Consider the following 18,654-nt stretch of genomic DNA (forward strand, 5'->3'; position numbering starts at 1 on the left):
ATGGGACTGTTGCATATTCCTGCATTGTAGGGCATTGGACTAGATTATCCTAAGGCTTCCTTCCAACTCCACAATTCTATGATTCTAAATCCTATGGTGGGAGGGGGAACAGGAGGTCCATTTGGCTCATAGTCCCAACATTTAGCCACTTGATTATGTGTGTGTGTGTTTGGAAAGTTTTGCAACTTCTTTTTATGCACATCAGGCTGAAATGTGACATGCATTATCGGCACTTTTAAGCAAATAAAAGATGTTCTTTGGTTAGAAAGAAAAAAAAAAGTTTGTTGATCGTTAGCCATATTAAAGAGTTAAAATGTTAATAGCTTGGTATAAGGCCCAGCCCCTTCCACTCTGAGTGGCTGTGAAGTAAACCCCTTCCATTCTCTTTGGCAGGAACTCCATGCTGAAGTAGTCTGTGGATGAAGAGGGTGCCTTGGCATCAAAAGCAGCCTATACACCACTTGCTCTTCTTCTTCTTCTTCTTCTTCTTCTTCTTATTATTATTATTATTATTATTATTATTTATTGAAATTATATACCACCCCATACCCGGAGGTCTCAGGGTGGTTCACAAAAAAGATCACAATATATAAAATAAAAAACTGGAAGAGAGTGCAGCTTTCCTTCTCCCCTCTGCTTATTGTGATCTGCTGCTTCAGCTGGGGGGCTTTGGAGAAGGGGATGAGGAAGAAAGAGGGGCAGCTTTGCCATCCCCTCCTGTCCCAAGCCTATCCTTGGGTACTTGAGTACATATTGCCCTGGTGGATCATAAGAGCAGAACTGCTGAATCACACCAAAGGCTCATCTTCATCCAACATCCTGTGGCCAACTAGATGACTTATGGGAAGCCTACAAGCAGGACCCAAATACAACAACACTTTCCACACTTGTGAAACAGCTGGCATTCAAGAAAGTAGAGGCAGAACACAGCCATCATAGCTAGCAGCCATAGATCACAAAGTGTTATATTTTATAGTAGGATCATAAATGGATGGCATCTTAACATACCAAAGTAGTAGGGCCTTCCATACTCAGTCTACATCCGTAACAGAATGCTGAAGTGCAGTTCATACATAATTAACTTGCATCTGTTATACATTTGAATTTCACAAGTAATTCACAAGCGTTCTGTATTGCCAAGTATGTACCATTGGGGCTCTATCCATAATTTGCTCTGTTAATTGACAATAAATTCCCCATCTATATGGCCATATGCACAGAATACTTGATAATGAAAGAGTGGTTTCTTCATCGATGGGCGATATATAATAAAAAATTTCCTGAAGAGTGATGCCTGCATAAAACTGCCAACCTTCTTAGGTAGTTGATCAGTAGTCTGACTGCAGGATTTAAGAGAACAAAGCTTCTGCCTGCAACCCTTGCTACATCCTAATGCCAGGCACAGCTGTGCATGCCAAAATTCCTGCATGTTGGGGACGCAGAAGAGAGACCAGATAAAAAGCTGACAACCCCTACAGTTAGAGTTTGTCCATATTTGAGCATTATTTAGCTGTTAATCCACCCCACCACATTCAGATTACCGTATTTTTCGCCCTATAGGACGCACTTTTTCCCCTCCAAAAATGAAGGGGAAATGTGGGTGCGTCCTATGGGGCGAATGCAGGCTTTCACTGAAGCCTGGAGAGCGAGAGGGGTTGGTGCACACCGACCCCTCTCGCTCTCCAGGCTTCAGGAGAGCCCCAGCGCCAGCCCCACAAGGTCGGGGGACAGAGGGAGGCGGAACGCCGCCATCCCGCTGTCTCCCGAAGTGGTTTGGAGGCTGACGGCGGGGAGAAGAGCGCTTCTCCCCGCTGCCTGCCCCACCACTCCGGGGACAGCAGGGAGACGCAGCGCGTCTCCCTGCTGTCCCCGGACCTGATCTGAAGGCGGGCGGCGGGGAGAAGAGCGCTTCTCCCCACTGCCTGCCCCACAAGCTCCAGGGACAGCGGGGAGATGCAGCGCGTCTCCCCGCTGTCCCCTGACCTGATCTGAAGGTGGGAGACGGGGAGAAGAGCGCTTCTCCCCGCTGCCTGCCCCACAAGCGCCTGGGGGGGGGAATAAAATTTTTTTTCTTTATTTCCCCCCCCAAAAAAACTTGATGCGTCCTATGGGCCGGTGCGTCCTATGGGGCGAAAAATACGGTAGATAGGATACTCCATTCCACACACAACATAGTTTCCCATTTCTCATTTTCAACTGGCTGGCAACACTCTTGAGGCTACTGAGCATAATCAGTTCTCATTTGGCCATGCAGTTTTTGTTTGCTTGTCCCCTTACAGCACAGGTGGAAATCTTACAGCCCTATAAGACGCACCACACCACAAGACACACCTAGTTTTTGGAGGAGGAAAACAAGAAAAAAATATATTCTGAATCTCAGAAGCCAGAACAGCAAGAGGGATCTCTGCGCAGTGAAAGCAGCAATCTCTCTTGCTGTTCTGGCTTCTGGGATAGCTGCACAGCCTGCATTCGCTCCATAAGATGCACACACATTTCCCCTTACTTTTTGGGAGGGAAAAAGTGAGTCTTATAGAGCAAAAAATATGGTAGTTCTTTGCTTAATTCTGGTGGCTCTTGATAGCAAGAAGGGGGAAATGGGGGGGCAGACATACACAGGGAAAGGAAAACATGCATCCTACCCCTGACTTAGGGATGTTGTTTAATTGTTATTTTGTGTCCCAAACCTCTCACTTCTTCATGTCCTCTATGCTCACCTGTGCTTCCACCTTTTCCCCTTGCCAATTCACACTCCATTTTCTGCTTTCTTTCTTCTCCTTCCTTTTTTTCTCATCTTCCACCAAGCAACACATGCATTTCCTCTCAATTGGTTCAAATCTGGCTCATGCTCTGGAAAGGTGGCTTCATTCATCAAAACTTCCAAATCTGCTCTTCACACCCCCTACCCCTACCCCTTTTCTTCTGTGTAGTCACACACACATCCACAGTCTTGTTGTTTTCTTGTCTCAAAGAGTTCTTGCTCCCCAAGAGTTGACCTTGTCAATTTTGTTTGTTTTGGTTTTTTTGCTTCTGCAGACATCATGTTTCTCTCGAGCATGGCACAATACTTTCCTCCTCTTCTTCATGGCAGCTTAGGCTACCTAATGATTGGCAAACATCCCCACATTTTGCTGCTGCTTGGAACAATTGGTATAGCCATTACCACCAGCTACTGGAAAAATGAAGGGGAGGAGAACGCAAAGGTGCTGCACAGATGGCATCATTTCGCTCAATGAATTTCAAATTAAAATGTGCCTTAGGGGCAAGATATATGTACAACTGAATAAAATTAATCTCTTGAAAAATTATGGTAAACATAGAAATGAATACATATATAGAATACCACATCATATGCTAGCTATCCTCTGTATTACTTTGGAAGGAATCACAGATCAGTGCTGGAGCATATACTTTATATGCAGGTGAAAGGTGGTTGAGCAGCTGGGGCAGACCTCCACTTGAGACTTTGGAACATTGCTGCCTGTCAAAGGAGATATAAATGTTACTTGAAAACATAACTTGCAGTTATGAGTTGGTGCTGTCCGACAACAAGCAAGGAGAATGGGTTCATCTATTATAAAGGCTCCTACACTCTGGTCTGTGGACCACCTGTGGGCCACACGCTTCTTTCAGGTGATCCGTGGTGTGTCTGTAGGTTTGTGCTTGAAGACGGCAGACAGCATATCCCTTGCATTAATGCTCATATGGATTTTAACTGTATTTTAATTGCTTCTTCTATTTCTTCTATTGCATTTTATTACTCTGAGTTACAAAGATGTCTGAAGAAGAAGAAGAAGAAGAGGAGTTTGGATTTGATATCCCGCCTTTCACTCCCTTTAAGGAGTCTCAAAGCGGCTAACATTCTCCTTTCCCTTCCTCCGCCACAACAAACACTCTGTGAGGTGAGTGGGGCTGAGAGACTTCAGAGAAGTGTGAGTAGCCCAAGGTCACCCAGCAGCTGCATGTGGAGGAGCAGAGACGCGAACCCGGTTCCCCAGATTACGAGACTACCGCTCTTAACCACTACACCACACTGCAAATGATACATGAAGGAGGTTGGCAACATCAACCCTGCCATGAAGGAATCCCTTGCAGATGACCACAGTGTCTGGAGACAGACAGTTATGTATCCAGAGGAGGAATGACTGCTGGGAGGAGCGCAGAGAGAATAAACGTCATAGTGCATCTGCAGCAGCACAACATGCCTTCATCTTCCCCAGCTGCAACAAAACATGTCTCTCCCACATTAGTCTCTACAGCCACCGCAGGCACTGTAATTCACTCCCAATGGCACACTCCTCCATTGTCTCCCAAGACAGAAGGGTACCAATAATTTTGTTAGTTTGAATTCTATTGAATACAAGTTGTAAGAGATTAAATGCAATTTATAAGAAATAAAATAAGCAAAAAGCCCCTAATGATCCTACTGCATCTAGCACAGTGCATTACACTTGTTCATGGAAGAGAGGGCTATTAGCAGCTACTAACCATTATGGCTATGCTCTACCTCCACAATTGGAGACAGCAATATTTCTGAATGTCAGTTGCTGGAAACCAAGGGAGGAGAAAGTGCTTTTGTGCTCATGTTTTATTTGCTGGTTTCCCATAGGCATCTGGTTAACTACTGTGAGAACAGGATGCTAGACTAGATGGGCCATTGGCCTGATCCAACATTATGTTCTCAGTTACAATAGGCAGAAAAATCATTAAGTGGTCCACCCCCCACGTAATTTTCAAGTGGCCAGTATGGGAAACGTTTGGGAACCACTGATCTATTACAGTGGTACCTCGGGTTACATACGCTTCAGGTTACAAACGCTTCAGGTTACAGACTCTGCTAACCCAGAAATAGTTAAGAACTATGCTTCAGGATGAGAACAGAAATTGTGCAGCACAGCGGCAGCAGGAGGCCCCATTAGCTAAAGTGGTGCTTCAGGTTAAGAACAGTTTCAGGTTAAGAATGGACCTCCAGAACGAATTAAGTACTTAACCCGAGGCACCATCAATGTCCAAATTCTCCACCCATCTATATATTGCCATTGTCCAGCATTTGTTACATTTGAAGGGTGGGATACAAAGATATAAATATTAAAAATCAATTAACCAATAACATGAATTGGTTGCGACTTAAAATGAGCTCTTTTCCGAGTTTTTCTGATAAACAAACACAACAGTGTGGTACTTGTCTGTGCACACACAAAGGAAATTTCTGCAGAGCATGTCAGGGGGGAGCCTTACTGCTGTCACCTGTGGGGAACCTGTCATCAGTCCCAAATGCCATGGCCAATAGTCAGGGATGATAGGAGTTGTAGTTCAGCAACATCTGGAGGTTCCCGAGCCATGATCTTTGTGATGGGGGTTATTAAGTAGTGGGTTGACATAGCAGCCGGCACAGCGATTTCTTCAAGTAGCTCTTTATTAAGACAAGCTGGAATAGAACTGACTGCAACAGCTCAGCCGGCCTGTATTTATAGGCAGCCGGCTGTCAACATTGTAACCACCACAGCTCAGAGTTCCCGCCTAAACTAACTGCCGCGGACCTGAGTGAAAACTATCTACAGACCTGAGTGAAAACTATATACAATATCCCCCTGTTGGCCCAGGGTGAAACTACACTACATAACACCCCTCCCCACCGAGATAAGGCGTTAGTTACAATCGTAATGGTTTCCTTATATACAGCACTACGCGTAATGGTTCCATTAAGCACAAAAGCATATCGGTTACATTTCCCATACTTAGACCAACAGTGATACCTGTCCAACAACATAGTCCTTTAAATAAGTTGGGCGCTTGGAAACTCTGCCAGACCGCCGGGGACTGGTAGCCAAGTCCGGAGGGCCACACAGTTCTCGCTGAGGCTGTGGTGCGACCCTAGGTGGCGTTGGAACCAACTCCCCTGGATCCGCTGCTGTGGGTGGAGCCTCCGCAAGTGGAGTGGTCTGAGTCTGTTCTGAGACGGCTTGGTTCGGCTCCACGCTGGCAGTTTGCGAGGGAGGTGTAGGTGGGGCCTCGCCATCTGTACGTGTCTCTTCTGGAGCCGCAAGCGCAGTTGGGGGCACCTCGGTAGTGTCCAAGTCCCCAACCCTGCGCCTAAGCTGGTCTATGTGCCGTCGCCACAAGCGTCCGTCTTCGAGTGCCACCTGGTACGAGCGAGGTCCAGTGACTCCCACTACTGTGGCTGGCACCCAAGGGATGTCCCCCACATAGTTCCGGGCAAAGACCTGGTTTCCTGGGACAAATGACCGTGGTGCGTTGGCACAGCCTGGGGGTTCAGCCACGGCAAAGTCTGGGTGTAGCCGGTCGAGCGGTGACCTGAGGCGGCGGCCCATAAGCAGTTCAGCAGGACTCCTCCCTGTGGCCGCATGAGGGGTGATGTGTTGCACGAACAAGTATTCAGCGACCCGCTCATGCCAGTCTCCCCGGTCCAGGCGCGCCAGTGCCTCTTTTGTCGAGCGCACCATTCTTTCCGCTTGCCCGTTGCTGGATGGATGAAAGGGTGCCGTTAGGGCATGGCGGATGCCCAGTCCCAAAAGATACCGCTCAAACGTGCCTGACGTGAACTGCGGTCCGTTGTCAGAGACAAGGACATCAGGACACCCATGCGTTGCAAACAGGCCTCGCAGCACCCGGATGACAGCTTCGGTAGTGGTGGAGGGCATCAGGGCGACCTCCAGCCATTTGGAATAGGCGTCCACCACTACCATAAAGGTCCGGCCGTGAAAGGGGCCAGCCAGATCGATGTGCACCCTCGACCAGGGTGTCTTTGGCGTCTCCCAGGTGTGTCCCTTAGCTGCCGGTGGTGCAGGCCTCGACTCCTGGCACGCTTGACAGGCGGACACCCAGGCAGTGATGGCATCGTCCATATTAGGCCACCAGACGTAACACCGAGCCAACGCCTTCATTTTGACAATTCCCGGGTGGCCAACGTGCAGAGCCTCCAGGACGCGCTGACGGAGTCCCTGGGGAATCACGACGCGGTCTCCCCACAGCAGGCAGCCACGATGAGCTGAGAGTTCATGTTGTCTGGTTGCGAAAGGCTGGAACTCCGATGCAAAAGGCCCTTGTGGCCACCCCCTCCACACCCAGTTGAGCACCCGGCTGATGGTGCGATCCTGGGCAGATGCGGAGGCCACAGTGGCAGCCGATACAGGCGCTGCCGGAAGATCCTCAATCAGAAGGAGCGATGAAGCTGGAGCCGGGTCTTCCACAAATGCTGGAAGAGGGCAACGGCTGAGGGCGTCGGCATGGCCTATCGATTTCCCCGGGCGATGGATGAGCCGGTAGTGGTAGGCAGCCAGGAAAACAGTCCATCGCAGCATGCGTGGTGAGAGGACCGGTGGAGTTGGACGATCACCGGCGAGGAGGCCCAGGAGTGGCTTGTGGTCAGTGATGAGGTCAAAAGTCCTGCCATAGAGGTATTCATGGAACCTCTTCACTCCAGCCACAAGTGCCAATGCCTCCTTGTCGAGCTGGCTGTAATTCCGTTCCGTTGGAGATAGTGTCCTGGAAAAGTAGGCGAGCGGTGCTTCTTTTCCATCTGGAAAACGGTGACTAAGGACAGCACCGATGCCAAAAGGTGAGGCGTCGCAGGCAAGGACCAGCGGCCTGGATTCACTGTACTGTACCAGCACACTGTCTGAAGAAAGGAGAGCCTTGACCGCGTTGAAGGCCGCCGTCTCCCGATGACCCCAGGCCCAAGGCGTCTTAGTGCTAAGGAGTCGGTGAAGAGGCTCAGCCACTGTGGCTTTGTGGGGCAGGAACATGTTATAAAAGTTCAGCAGCCCCAGGAATGCCTGCAACTCCGTTTTGTTCTTTGGGGTGGGGGCCTGCTGGATAGCGCGGATCTTGGATGTGGTTGGATGAAGACCGGAGGCATCGATAAGATAGCCCAGGAACTCTACCTGTGGAACGGCGATCTGGCACTTCTCCCTCTTTACCTTGAGCCCGGCCTCCTGGAACCTGGTCAGCACGGCACGGAGGCGCTCGAACAGCTGCTGGTGTGAGTCTGCAGACACCAAGACGTCATCAAAATATGGTACCACGCCCGGAAGCCCTTGCAGGAGACGCTCCATAAGGCTTTGGAAGATGCCAGGAGCCACACTCACCCCGAACTGCAACCGGCGGCAACGGAATGCCCCCCGGTGGGTGACGATCGTCTGGGCTTCAGCAGTGGCATCATCGACTGGCAGTTGTTGATAGGCTTGGGCAAGGTCCAGCTTAGCGAAGACCTTACCCTCACCCAGGGAATGCAGCAGGTGTTGGACAACAGGAACCGGATAAGCGTGCTGCTGAAGTGCCTTGTTGATTGTGCACTTGTAGTCAGCGCAGATTCTCACCGACCCATCTGGCTTGACAGGCGTGACGATGGGGGTTTCCCACTTTGCGTGGTCAACGGGCTCCAAAACTCCTTGGGCGATCAGTTTGTCCAGTTGTTCGTCCACCTTAGCCTTGAGAGCAAAGGGAACCCGGCGTGGCTTAAGCTTGATGGGGGCGACTTGTGGATCAAGGCTAAAGGAGATGGGCGTACCAGTATATTGTCCCAAGGTGCCGTCAAAAACCTCGGCAAAGTCTTTGACCAGACCCTCAGTCTCTGCGTTAGAGATGCAGTTGATGCCGGTGACTTCCAGGCCGAGGGCATCAAACCAGTCTAGCCCTAGGAGGCTTGGCCGCTGACCTTCAACCACCACCAACCGGAGCAGGCCCGAAAAATCCTTGAAGGCGATCTGGAACCGGCCAACGCCTACCACGGGAATGTCGTTTCCCTGGTAGTCTCTCAGGTGTACGCGGTGAGAGTCGAGTTGCCTTTTGGATACTCTGGGTACCAGTCTTTTGATGGTGCTCCATGACACGACGGACAGGGCAGACCCGGTGTCGATCTCCATTTCACATGGAGCTCCTTCAATGAGCACCGTGACGTTCAGCTTGCGTCGCGTAGACGAGTCGGTTTGGCCAATCGTGGTTCCAGACGGGCAGCGGCAGTTGGTGAGAGCGAAACAACTTTCCTTGGCAGACTGGAGTGAAGACTTGAACTTGCGAGTCGATGAAGGGGGGGTGTCAGACGGAGCCGATCGGCAGACCTTAGCGATGTGGCCCCTTCTGGAACACCTCCTACAGATGGAGTCTCTGAATCGACACTTGGCACGGGAATGGTCGCCTCCGCAGCCAGCACATTCCGGTTGGCCCTTGGACTTCTGTTGGAGCTTCCTGCGCTCCTGCTTTGTCTGGTGCACGTCATCGTCTTCACTGGAGGATGCCTCATCACTGCTGGCCTCTTCATGATGCACCGGAACTGGCCCCCTAGCAAGACGCGGGCTGCTGGACTTGCGGATCTCCTGGGCGGAGCGTTCAGCAGCTTCTGAGGCCACAGCCTCCTCAATGGCTTTCTGTAGCGTGAGGTCTGGCTTGGCTAGGAGACGCCGTTGCAGATGGATGTCCCGGACTCCGCAGACGATTCGATCCATCAGGGCGTCGTCTAAGTCTCGGAACTCACAGTGCATTGCAGCCTGTCGCAGGGCGGTGGCGTAGTTGTTGATTGACTCCCCCTCTGCCTGGTTCCGGTGGTAGAACGCATGGCGGGCAGCAATCTTGGACGGCTTTGGTGCGTAGTGGTTGCGGAGCTTCTCTTGGATCGTGTCCCATGGTGTTGCCTGGACTGCTTCAGGCGCAACCAATGCTCGGGCCGTCTCAAACACCTCAGGCCCACAGAGGCTGAGAAATAGGCCCCGCTTCCGATCCACTGATATTGCTGTCAGCTCGTTGGCTTGGAGGTAGCAGTCGAACCGAGCGAGGAAGGAGTCCCATGACTCAGAGGCTGGTGCAAACGGCGGTAGAGGCACAAGTGAAGCCATGATTCCGATGCCGGCGTGAAGGGCGATGGATGGAACACAGTGCTCTAGCCAGAACAATCAGCTCTGAATTGGTTCTGCCCAGTGATTTCGCTCAGTGATTTCGCTCAGTGATTTCGCTCTGTGATTCAGCTCAGTTCAGAGGCTGGCCGCATCTGGCTGTGCTCTGATGTCCATCCATCCCACCTTCGTCGCCAGTATTAAGTAGTGGGTTGACATAGCAGCCGGCACAGCGATTTCTTCAAGTAGCTCTTTATTAAGACAAGCTGGAATAGAACTGACTGCAACAGCTCAGCCGGCCTGTATTTATAGGCAGCCGGCTGTCAACATTGTAACCACCACAGCTCAGAGTTCCCGCCTAAACTAACTGCCGCGGACCTGAGTGAAAACTATCTACAGACCTGAGTGAAAACTATATACAATATCCCCCTGTTGGCCCAGGGTGAAACTACACTACATAACAGGGGTTGTAAGTAAAGGAGAAAAGGAAGAAGTGAAGTGAATGAACTCATCCCCCCCACACCTATTGTTTTTAAACTTACATCAGCTCTAGAATTAAGAGAATTATATAACTTACAAATATCACAGCTTCGGATTTCAGATTCATGCTCTAGTTAGGAATCTGTAAAAGGAAGACGCGAACAGTTATCTCACATTTACGAAATGAGTAACTGGGCGTGACCTTGGGTGTGCGAGACGGGACATTAAGGCTTTAATCCAAAACAAAGTAAGTTCAGATCGAACCCCTCTGAACTCCATAACCATGCACAGATCAGATTACGCATTACGCGTCAAGGAGAAGGGGAGACACCCTATGTTAATTTTTTAAAAATAAAAATCGTAACGCTTTAGAAGAAAGTGGGGGGTGGGGAATCTATATGAGAGATATAATGATCATAAAACGTAATAGTAATATAAAGGGCGGGCGGGGGGGGGGAGCGACGAGCAGGGAGCTGGTCGGTGGGAGAGGGCGGCGCGCGCGTGCCGGAGGCGCTAGGTAGCGCCGAGAGGTGTGCGCGGCTCCGGGAGGGGCTGGTCCTCCTCTTTGAACTCGGCTCGCCTGGCAGGATGAGGCGGTCCCTGTCGGGGCGGCGGGCCCTACGTGCGCGGGGCTGGCGAGGCGGCGAGCGGGCGCTCCCTTAGCTGGCTCCGGCGGGCGCAGGAGGGATCCCCGCGGGGGGACGGAGCCAGGTGGCGGCGGCGGCGCTGTACGCCGTGCGGATCCGGCTGGGGCGCCACACGTCCGGGGAGGCGGCTGGATGGGAAGCGGCGGCCGCGGCGGCGAGGGCGGCTGCAGCGGCGGCGGCGGGCATGGGGGAGCAGCTGAGCACGGCCAGCGCCCCGCGGGAGTCAGCCGCCGCTACAGCCAGCGCCCCCGGGCCGCCTCTCTCGGCCGCGGGGAGCGGGAGGGCAGCGGCGCCCCGTCCAGAGGGCGACCCGGGGCCGCCTCCTCCTGCTGAACCGCTGGGCCGGGAGGCGGAGGCGGAGGACGGTAGCGCCGTCGCTCGCCCGGAGGAGGGCTCGGGCTCGGAAGCGGGAAGCAGCCCCAGCCGCCGGCTTCCTCTGAGGCCCGTCTACTGCACCGTCTACTGCGTGGAGAGCGACCGGCGGCCCAGCGCCCCGCCGGCGTCTCCGCGCCCAGGAGGGGACCCTGGCCCCGGCCTCTCGCCGCCGCCGCCGCCTTCCCTGCCAGGAGGAGGAGGAGGGAAAGGCGGCGGGGACGGCAGCCTCGAGGTGGACTTGTACCTGCTGCCCGAGCCGTTCTCCGGGCTCATCTCCGGGGACTTCGGGCCCTTGCTGGTGCTGACTTGCCGCGTGTGTCTGGAGGAGAAGCCCCTCAAGCCCTTGCCCTGCTGCAAGAAGCCCGTCTGCGAGGAGTGCCTCAAGTTCTATCTCAGCTCGCAAGTAAGCATGGCGCGCTCCCACCTCGCCCGCTTTCGGCCGTGGCTCTGCCTTTCCCCCCTCAGCTCCTTTCGCCTGCAGGCCTGCGGTCTTCTCGCCTTGCTCCAAGGATACTAGGTCAACGTCACTGTTCTCCTGCCGTTGCAACTGCCAAGGTTATGCCCTAGTCTGGCCTCTCCCCACCTCAGATAGGAGCAAGCGAGCTCAGCTCTAGAACAGCTGTTAGGGCTCTGAACATGTGCAGAGTGCCTTTCCTAAGCCTTGCCTGCTTGCCATTCCCCATACTCGTCTGGGGTGGGGGGTACGAGGCCGCCAAGAAGCAAGTTGCCACTTCCAGGATTGTGTGAATGGCTTTTCCCATGGAGGCTGCAATGCTTAACCCCACACTCGCCCTGGGACCCAGGCCCTTTGAGTAGGTTTCATGAGTAGACATGGTTAAGATGGTGCTGTAAATCACTATTGTGATTTGTTGTTGTTGTTGGGGGGGTAAATCTTCTGCTCCTTTCCCATATGTCAGTGTTTGGCCTGTTCAGTTGTGAGGACAAACCCATCTCCATTTCCCTGTAAGGAGGAAAAAGCCATCCACTGTGTAGGTTTGTTCCCTTCACCCACCCCAGGAGATACAAACACAATAGCCTGGCCTCAGATCCTAATGTCTTCTTTGTGGGGGAGTGTGTTGATTTAATATCAGCTGATTCCTTATCGCTGAGGAAGGTCATATGGGCCATTGAAGGCAGTACAAAGACTAGATAATGCATCTGTTATTCAGGAGGTTAACTGCCTTCTGTCTATTGCGACTTTACTCACTGCTGTAGGAAATCTTAGCTGGTGTTTGTGTTTTTGTACATGTACACAAGCTCTGTACATATTTCCATGCAAGAGCTGCTGCTTGCATTTCTGTTTCTGCAAAAAAAAAACAATACAAGAAGACATGGATTACCATACTGATCATTAAGGGGGGAGGATTAAAAATCACAGTAGGGTAATACCTTACTAAGATCAACTGCAATTCTATAAAGTAATGAGATGTATTTCAAAAAGAACATCTGTTTCCAATATGCTGTTGATTTAATGAATGGAGTGAATTTGGAGTCTTCATCTTGTCTATACTGATAAACCACCAATGTGGTGTGGTGTGTGTGGTTAGAGTGTTTTCATAATTTTCAGTGGGTCTTCTCTAACTAGAATAGAATTAGTTGAGCAGCATCCATAGGAAATTCCCATGCTCAGTTCTGGGGCTAAATTATTTCTGTTTGAACCCCACCCCTTTGAGCTTGATCTTGTGATTTTTCAGCTTCATAACAAATTCAGGTCTTTCAAGACTGTCGGAATGTGGACTTGCTGATAGTGTCTACTGATATGTGCACTTCCTCGTTGTGTTCTATAAAATTTCCCAGTCCTTGCAGGGATTTCACCCTTTCTAAGTGTCACAGAGGCAAAGGTAAAACTTAGAGAGGCCTGTAGCTTTGAGAGACTTGTGTCACTTTTCCAAGTACTGTATTTAATCAGAAGAAAGGAGTACTTTTATCTAGAGGGTTTTTTTAAAAAAAAATCCAACTCTGCATCTGTCTTCCTGTTTAAAATGACAGGTTCTCAACAGATTTGTTAAATGTGTTGCTGCAACTTCTTAGTGGTATTTCTGACTGATGGCAGCAAAACAATAGGAGCAAGTGATCACATACCTATGTAAGCAAGCTGGTTATTTAATTGTAAGGTACTGGTATTTAATTTGTTCAAGTTGTATGTCATAAGCAATAATAGTGCTGAGTATGTTGCAATTTCAGAAGTATTTCATATTTGATCTCTCAATAATCCTGGCCTGCAACGATGATGTGTTAGATCAGTGTTGCACTGCACACCACTTGCAACTTTGAGCATTCCATGCTTTATTTGACCAAGAGAAGGCGCAGTATAAATAGTCTGTTCTCTGGGTATTTGTGGCAATTTTTAGAGGAAGCATCAAGGTGAGGGAGGAAGAGTCTGCATACATGGCTAGGAAGCTGATCCTGTCTTTCAAAGCCCACCTTCAAGAAACCATCAGGCTCTCTGGAGCATCACTATTCTTGTTCCCAAAGCCCTCCATGTGTTGGGAGCTGAACCTCTGCAGTGGGGAGCCTTTTCTACACCTGAAGAGGGTTTAAGCAACTTGTCCAAAGGAACTTATTTGAAGGGGAAAGTAGCCTTGTTGTTTTTTAAAAACCACACCCCACAAACCTGTTTTTTTCTTCCACAAAGTTTCACATCTGTACCTGTACATGGTGCCAGGGAGGATAGGCGGTGATGTTTTAGTTAAATTTAAATTTAGCAGTATAGACCCAGGGCCCAGCAAAACTCTTTCTGCTGTTGTAAGACTTTTCCAGGATTGAAAGTTCTAAATCTTCAACTTTATGCCTCTGTCCTAAAATGGGTGTAATTTTTTTTTACCTGATCCACAGTTCCTTTCTTCCAAATAACCAAAATGGAAAAACAAAATACCTCTTTGTTTCCATTCCTTGTTTAATTGTGGACAGGTCATTTCCCTTTTCCACCTTTACTGAGGAAGGAGGAACTTAACTGAACAGAATGGGAACTTCTCCTGGATTTCTGATTTTCACTGCTTTAGAAACATTTTCTTTTCAGAGGGTCTGGTAGAAGTCAGCATCAGTGTATGTGCATGGAACAAAATGCTGATTAGAGCCAAACATCTTTTCCCCAGTGTAAGGCTCAAAGTGAGTAAGGAATCCTTTATAGCCCAAGGACCACATACTCTAATGGGAAACCTTCCATGGACCACATACCAGTGGCAGGTGGGGTCAGAGGCAAAGGTGGGCATAGATTTGATGATGTCCTTTGTACCGGAGGCCACATTTCAGCCATGCAAAAGATGAGAGTCTCTGCATGCACACACACATCTCCATCCAGACAAGCTAGAGGTCACAGTTCATGGACATGTGTCAGCCAGGCAGAAGCCATTGAGACACAGAGCAGTCCTACTAAAGAAGTGTGGCCCGGAAATAGAGGTGGTCTAGTGAGAATCCCAAGAGCCATATAGAAAGGCCTGACAGACCACTTTGGTCCCTCATCCCAAGGTTCTTCACCTCTGCTCTGATTACAGTGGTGCCCTGCAAGACGAACGCCTCGCGAGACGAAAAACTCGCAAAACGAAAGGTTTTTTCGTTTTCGAGTTGCTTCGCAAGACGAATTTCCCTATGGGCTTGCTTCGCAAAATGAAGCTTGCCCCGCAAGCTCCGGGGATAGCGGGAAGCGCAGCGCGTCTTCCCCGCTGTCCCCGGACCTCTTTTGAAGCAAGGGGCGGCGCGGAGAAGATCGCTTCTCCCCGTTGCCAGCCCCGCAAGCTCCGGGGACAGAGGGGAAGGCGCAGCGCCTTCCCCTCTCTCCCCGGACCCCTTTTGAACCAAGGGGCGGCAAGGGGGAGAAGCGATCTTCTCCTCTCCGCCCCTTGCTTCAAAAGAGGGGACAGAGCGGCGCTTCCCCTCTGTCCCCGGATGGTCTCCATAGGAACGCATTGATTGATTTTCAATGCATTCCTATGGGAAACCGTGCTTCGCAAGACAAAAAACTCGCAAGAAGAAAAAACTTGCGGAACGAATTAATTTTGTCTTGCGAGGCACCACTGTAATCAGTTTGCATCTCATTCCCCAGATGGATGGAAATTAACTGAATGGTATTTCAGATGTTTGACCTGCTGGAGAACTTGTACTCTGCGGACTGGTGTTGGCAAGCAGGGCTGATGCATGGAGGTCAAAGTGACCCACACCAGCACAGAATCTTTTGCACAGCTAAGTCCATAGGTCCAAGTCTTGCAAAGACTTGAGCAAATATTTAGCTGAGAATATGCTGTGCATCTAAATGAAGGCAAGGGCGGGGGTAGTTGGTTGGAAAGGTGAGTATTTGTTAAGAGCACCTGCTTCACTTTTCATAAACCCTATTTCGGTTAGTGTTATTCCACAGACTATGGCATGTGCTTTGTGTGGCTGGTGAAAGGCAGGAGTAATATCACTTTACGAAATGAGATGAGCTTGCAGGAATGAAGGAACTGGGCGCCGTTTCGATTCATACCAAAAGCACAGAATTGTGGCAGCTTCACTACACAACCATGTGCTCACTAAGCAGAATCGCTTGGTGAGGAAGCAGGGAAAATATTCTGCATGATATCATTCTATAAGTGTCATACTTGAAAACATGTGTTGGTCATGTGCTGGCTTGAAGCAGGTGGTAGGAAAAGACTGGTTGTTCAGGCCAGGAATGGCAAAGGGATTGTTTTTACACTGCTAGTAAAGGACTAGTACATTCTGGGGACTTGAGAATTAGAAACTGTTCATGTGTTTACTGTAGAGCTTGGCACATCATCACCAAGATATAAAGTTTGAATAAGGATAAATGCCTGGTATTCCTCATGGAGGGAGCATACTTGGATTCACTCTAGCCCTTTTTGGATGTTCTGTAGCTTCATTTAGTAAACACACAAGGGGGAAGTGAGATAAGCATGCTAGCTCCACCTATTTGTTCTTGTCACCTTCCAGCTCCCTGAGGCTGTCTGAAGCTGGGAGCCTTATGTACTCAGGCAGGCTCTCTGTATATTTTAGAACCTTAGAAATTCAGGACTCTGAGTACAGGAGGCTCCCAGCTTCAGACCGTCGCCATTAAACTCATAGAATCAGGGCCAGCTCTACCATGAGTCAGAGTGAGGCAACCACCTCGGGTGGCAAATGCAGAAGAGCAAGGAGTGGACAGAGATGGGTGTGCCATATGATCTGCTCTGCACCCCACAGTTGCAGCCTTTGAGTGCAGTGGAGGTCTCACCGCCAGTGTCAAAGTAAGATTTGCCAATCAATCTGGTCAGCTTTCATTTGCAAAATGGGGGAGTACAGTATTGTCCTTCCCCTGAGGCAGCAAAATGTATTTGGTGGGCCCTGCATGAGGGCCAATGAAAATGTTGATGAAGTAGATGGAACTAGCATGCTCATCCCCACTGCCTGCCATTGTGTGGCTACCACACACAGTTACAGCATGCCTCAGAGGGGGGGGGGGGGGGCTTGCGTGCCAGCCCCTTCCTTTACATTCTGCCTCTCAGGCCTAAATAGCTTGCATAAAGTTAACACATGGATTCAAGATCCAAATCAGGAGTGACATTTACAGCAACTTGGAATGGCAAGGTAATGTTTAAGGGACAGGGAGAGAGCGGTTTGCACAATAAAAAGTGGATCCGAGTACTATGATAAATTGTTTCAAACCAAATTTTAATTGACTGTTAAGGTCATTTAAATGTTGCTTTTAAAATTCCTTTTTAGGGAACTTTTTAAATGTTTGATGTTTTATTGTGTTTTCAATATTCTGTTGGGAGCTGCCCAGAGTGGGTGGGGAAACCCAGCCAGATGGGCGGGGAATAAATAAATAAATTTTACAATACGTTAAATGTCTTTTAATTTCGTGTTGCGATTTAAAAACAACCAGCCACATAGGTATGTGTGCCTAATGCTTCATTTTATATAAATGGTGTTATTTATACTAAGGTTATTCTTCAGTATGGACTACTGAGAATAGGTGTATTTTTAGTCACTTATAAGGCTTCACATTTGCTTGAAAAACAGTCATGTTTGTGCCACTCAAGTTCAGCACTGGAAGAAAGAAGGAAAGCTTCTGGCAGGACTGAAAAACGTAGTTGTAAGCTTATTGAATCAAGATCACGAATGCAGTTATTAAGAGTAGAAACTTCATGGATGTATGTACAGAATGAATTGATGGGCAAACAAACAGGATTTCTGTGTTCTCTTTAGTTTCATATCCCAGAATGCACAACTCTCTTAAATTTATACCCTTGCTCTCTGTAGTTTGAACACAAGCAGGAATTTGTAAGTTGATCCTTGGGCCATCAGAACACTACCTAACCCAGGGGTAGGCAACCTAAGGCCCAGGGGCTGGATGCAGCCCAATCGCCTTCTCAATCTGGCCCGTGGATGGTCCGGGAATCAGCGTGTTTTTAGAATGTGTAGAATGTGTCCTTTTATTTAAAATGCATCTCTGGGTTATTTGTGGAGCATAGGAATTCGTTCATCCCCCCCCCCCCATATATATATATATACTCCGGCCCACCACATGGTCTGAGGGATGGTGGACCGGCCCACGGCTGAAAAAGGTTGCTGACCCCTGGCCTAATCAGTGCATGGTTAGTAGCTCCCTTCAGATGGATGCTGATCACACAGTGACTGGGGAGTGTGGCTTGTGCAGGCAGCAGCAATGCGGGAGTGCGACTTGCCTATGTATTACTGATTGCCCCTTTCCACATTCAGACTGAATGCCTGAGGGAAGCTGCTTTCGCTCTAAAATAGACACAATTTATTCTGACGGTGCATATTCTTCAGTATCCTCTATCGTGATGTTCTGCAGTGCTAGCACAAGCGTAAATATTTACACTGCAAAACTTTATATACCAGAGCGCTGCACATTATTTTTATTATTATTTATATAATGCCATCAGTACGCAGCACAAAGCTTTGCAGAGTAAGAGACGGATCCCTTCTTGAGGAGCTTACAATCCAAAACAGATAAAAAGATTAGCAAGATATTGTTTTAGAGGTCTTTTTGTTTGAGTAAGTGGTATATAAATGTTGTTAAATGAATAAAAATAAAGACCCAGTCTTTAATGCAAGTTTATTCGTGCATTAACATAACCTGAAGTTGTTTTACGTCCCTGGTTGATAAATAAATATATGATACATTGTTTTTTCACAGAATAGAATAATAGAATTGTAAAGCTGGAAGCAACCCTGAGGATTATCTAGTCCAATCTCCTGCCATGCAGGAATTTCAACCAAATCATCCATGACAGGTGGCCATCCAACCTTTGCTTAAAAACGGCCAAGGAAGGACAGTTCACCACTTCTCAAGGGAGTCTGTTCCATTGTCA

General features: G+C 49.3%; 1 protein-coding gene and 1 long non-coding RNA gene across 2 annotated transcripts in view; one reads left to right on the top strand and one right to left on the bottom strand.

The window, feature by feature from the left end:
• LOC310704479 overlaps positions 1-11,696 on the bottom strand; it is a 41,033-nt gene extending 29,337 nt beyond the window's left edge. Inside the window, exon 1 of the long non-coding RNA XR_014524806.1 lies at positions 11,592-11,696. This is a non-coding gene — a long non-coding RNA (uncharacterized lncRNA). The remainder of the gene's footprint in view (positions 1-11,591) is intronic.
• RNF217 (ring finger protein 217) overlaps positions 11,142-18,654 on the top strand; it is a 45,578-nt gene continuing 38,065 nt past the window's right edge. The window contains exon 1 of the mRNA XM_083497865.1: positions 11,142-11,750. Coding sequence (XP_083353991.1) covers positions 11,157-11,750 — 594 coding nt within the window. The 5' untranslated portion in view covers positions 11,142-11,156. The remainder of the gene's footprint in view (positions 11,751-18,654) is intronic.

Source organism: Podarcis liolepis (genome assembly GCF_965112155.1).
Source record: "Podarcis liolepis genome assembly, chromosome: 3".
NCBI classification, from domain to species: Eukaryota; Metazoa; Chordata; class Lepidosauria; order Squamata; family Lacertidae; genus Podarcis; species Podarcis liolepis.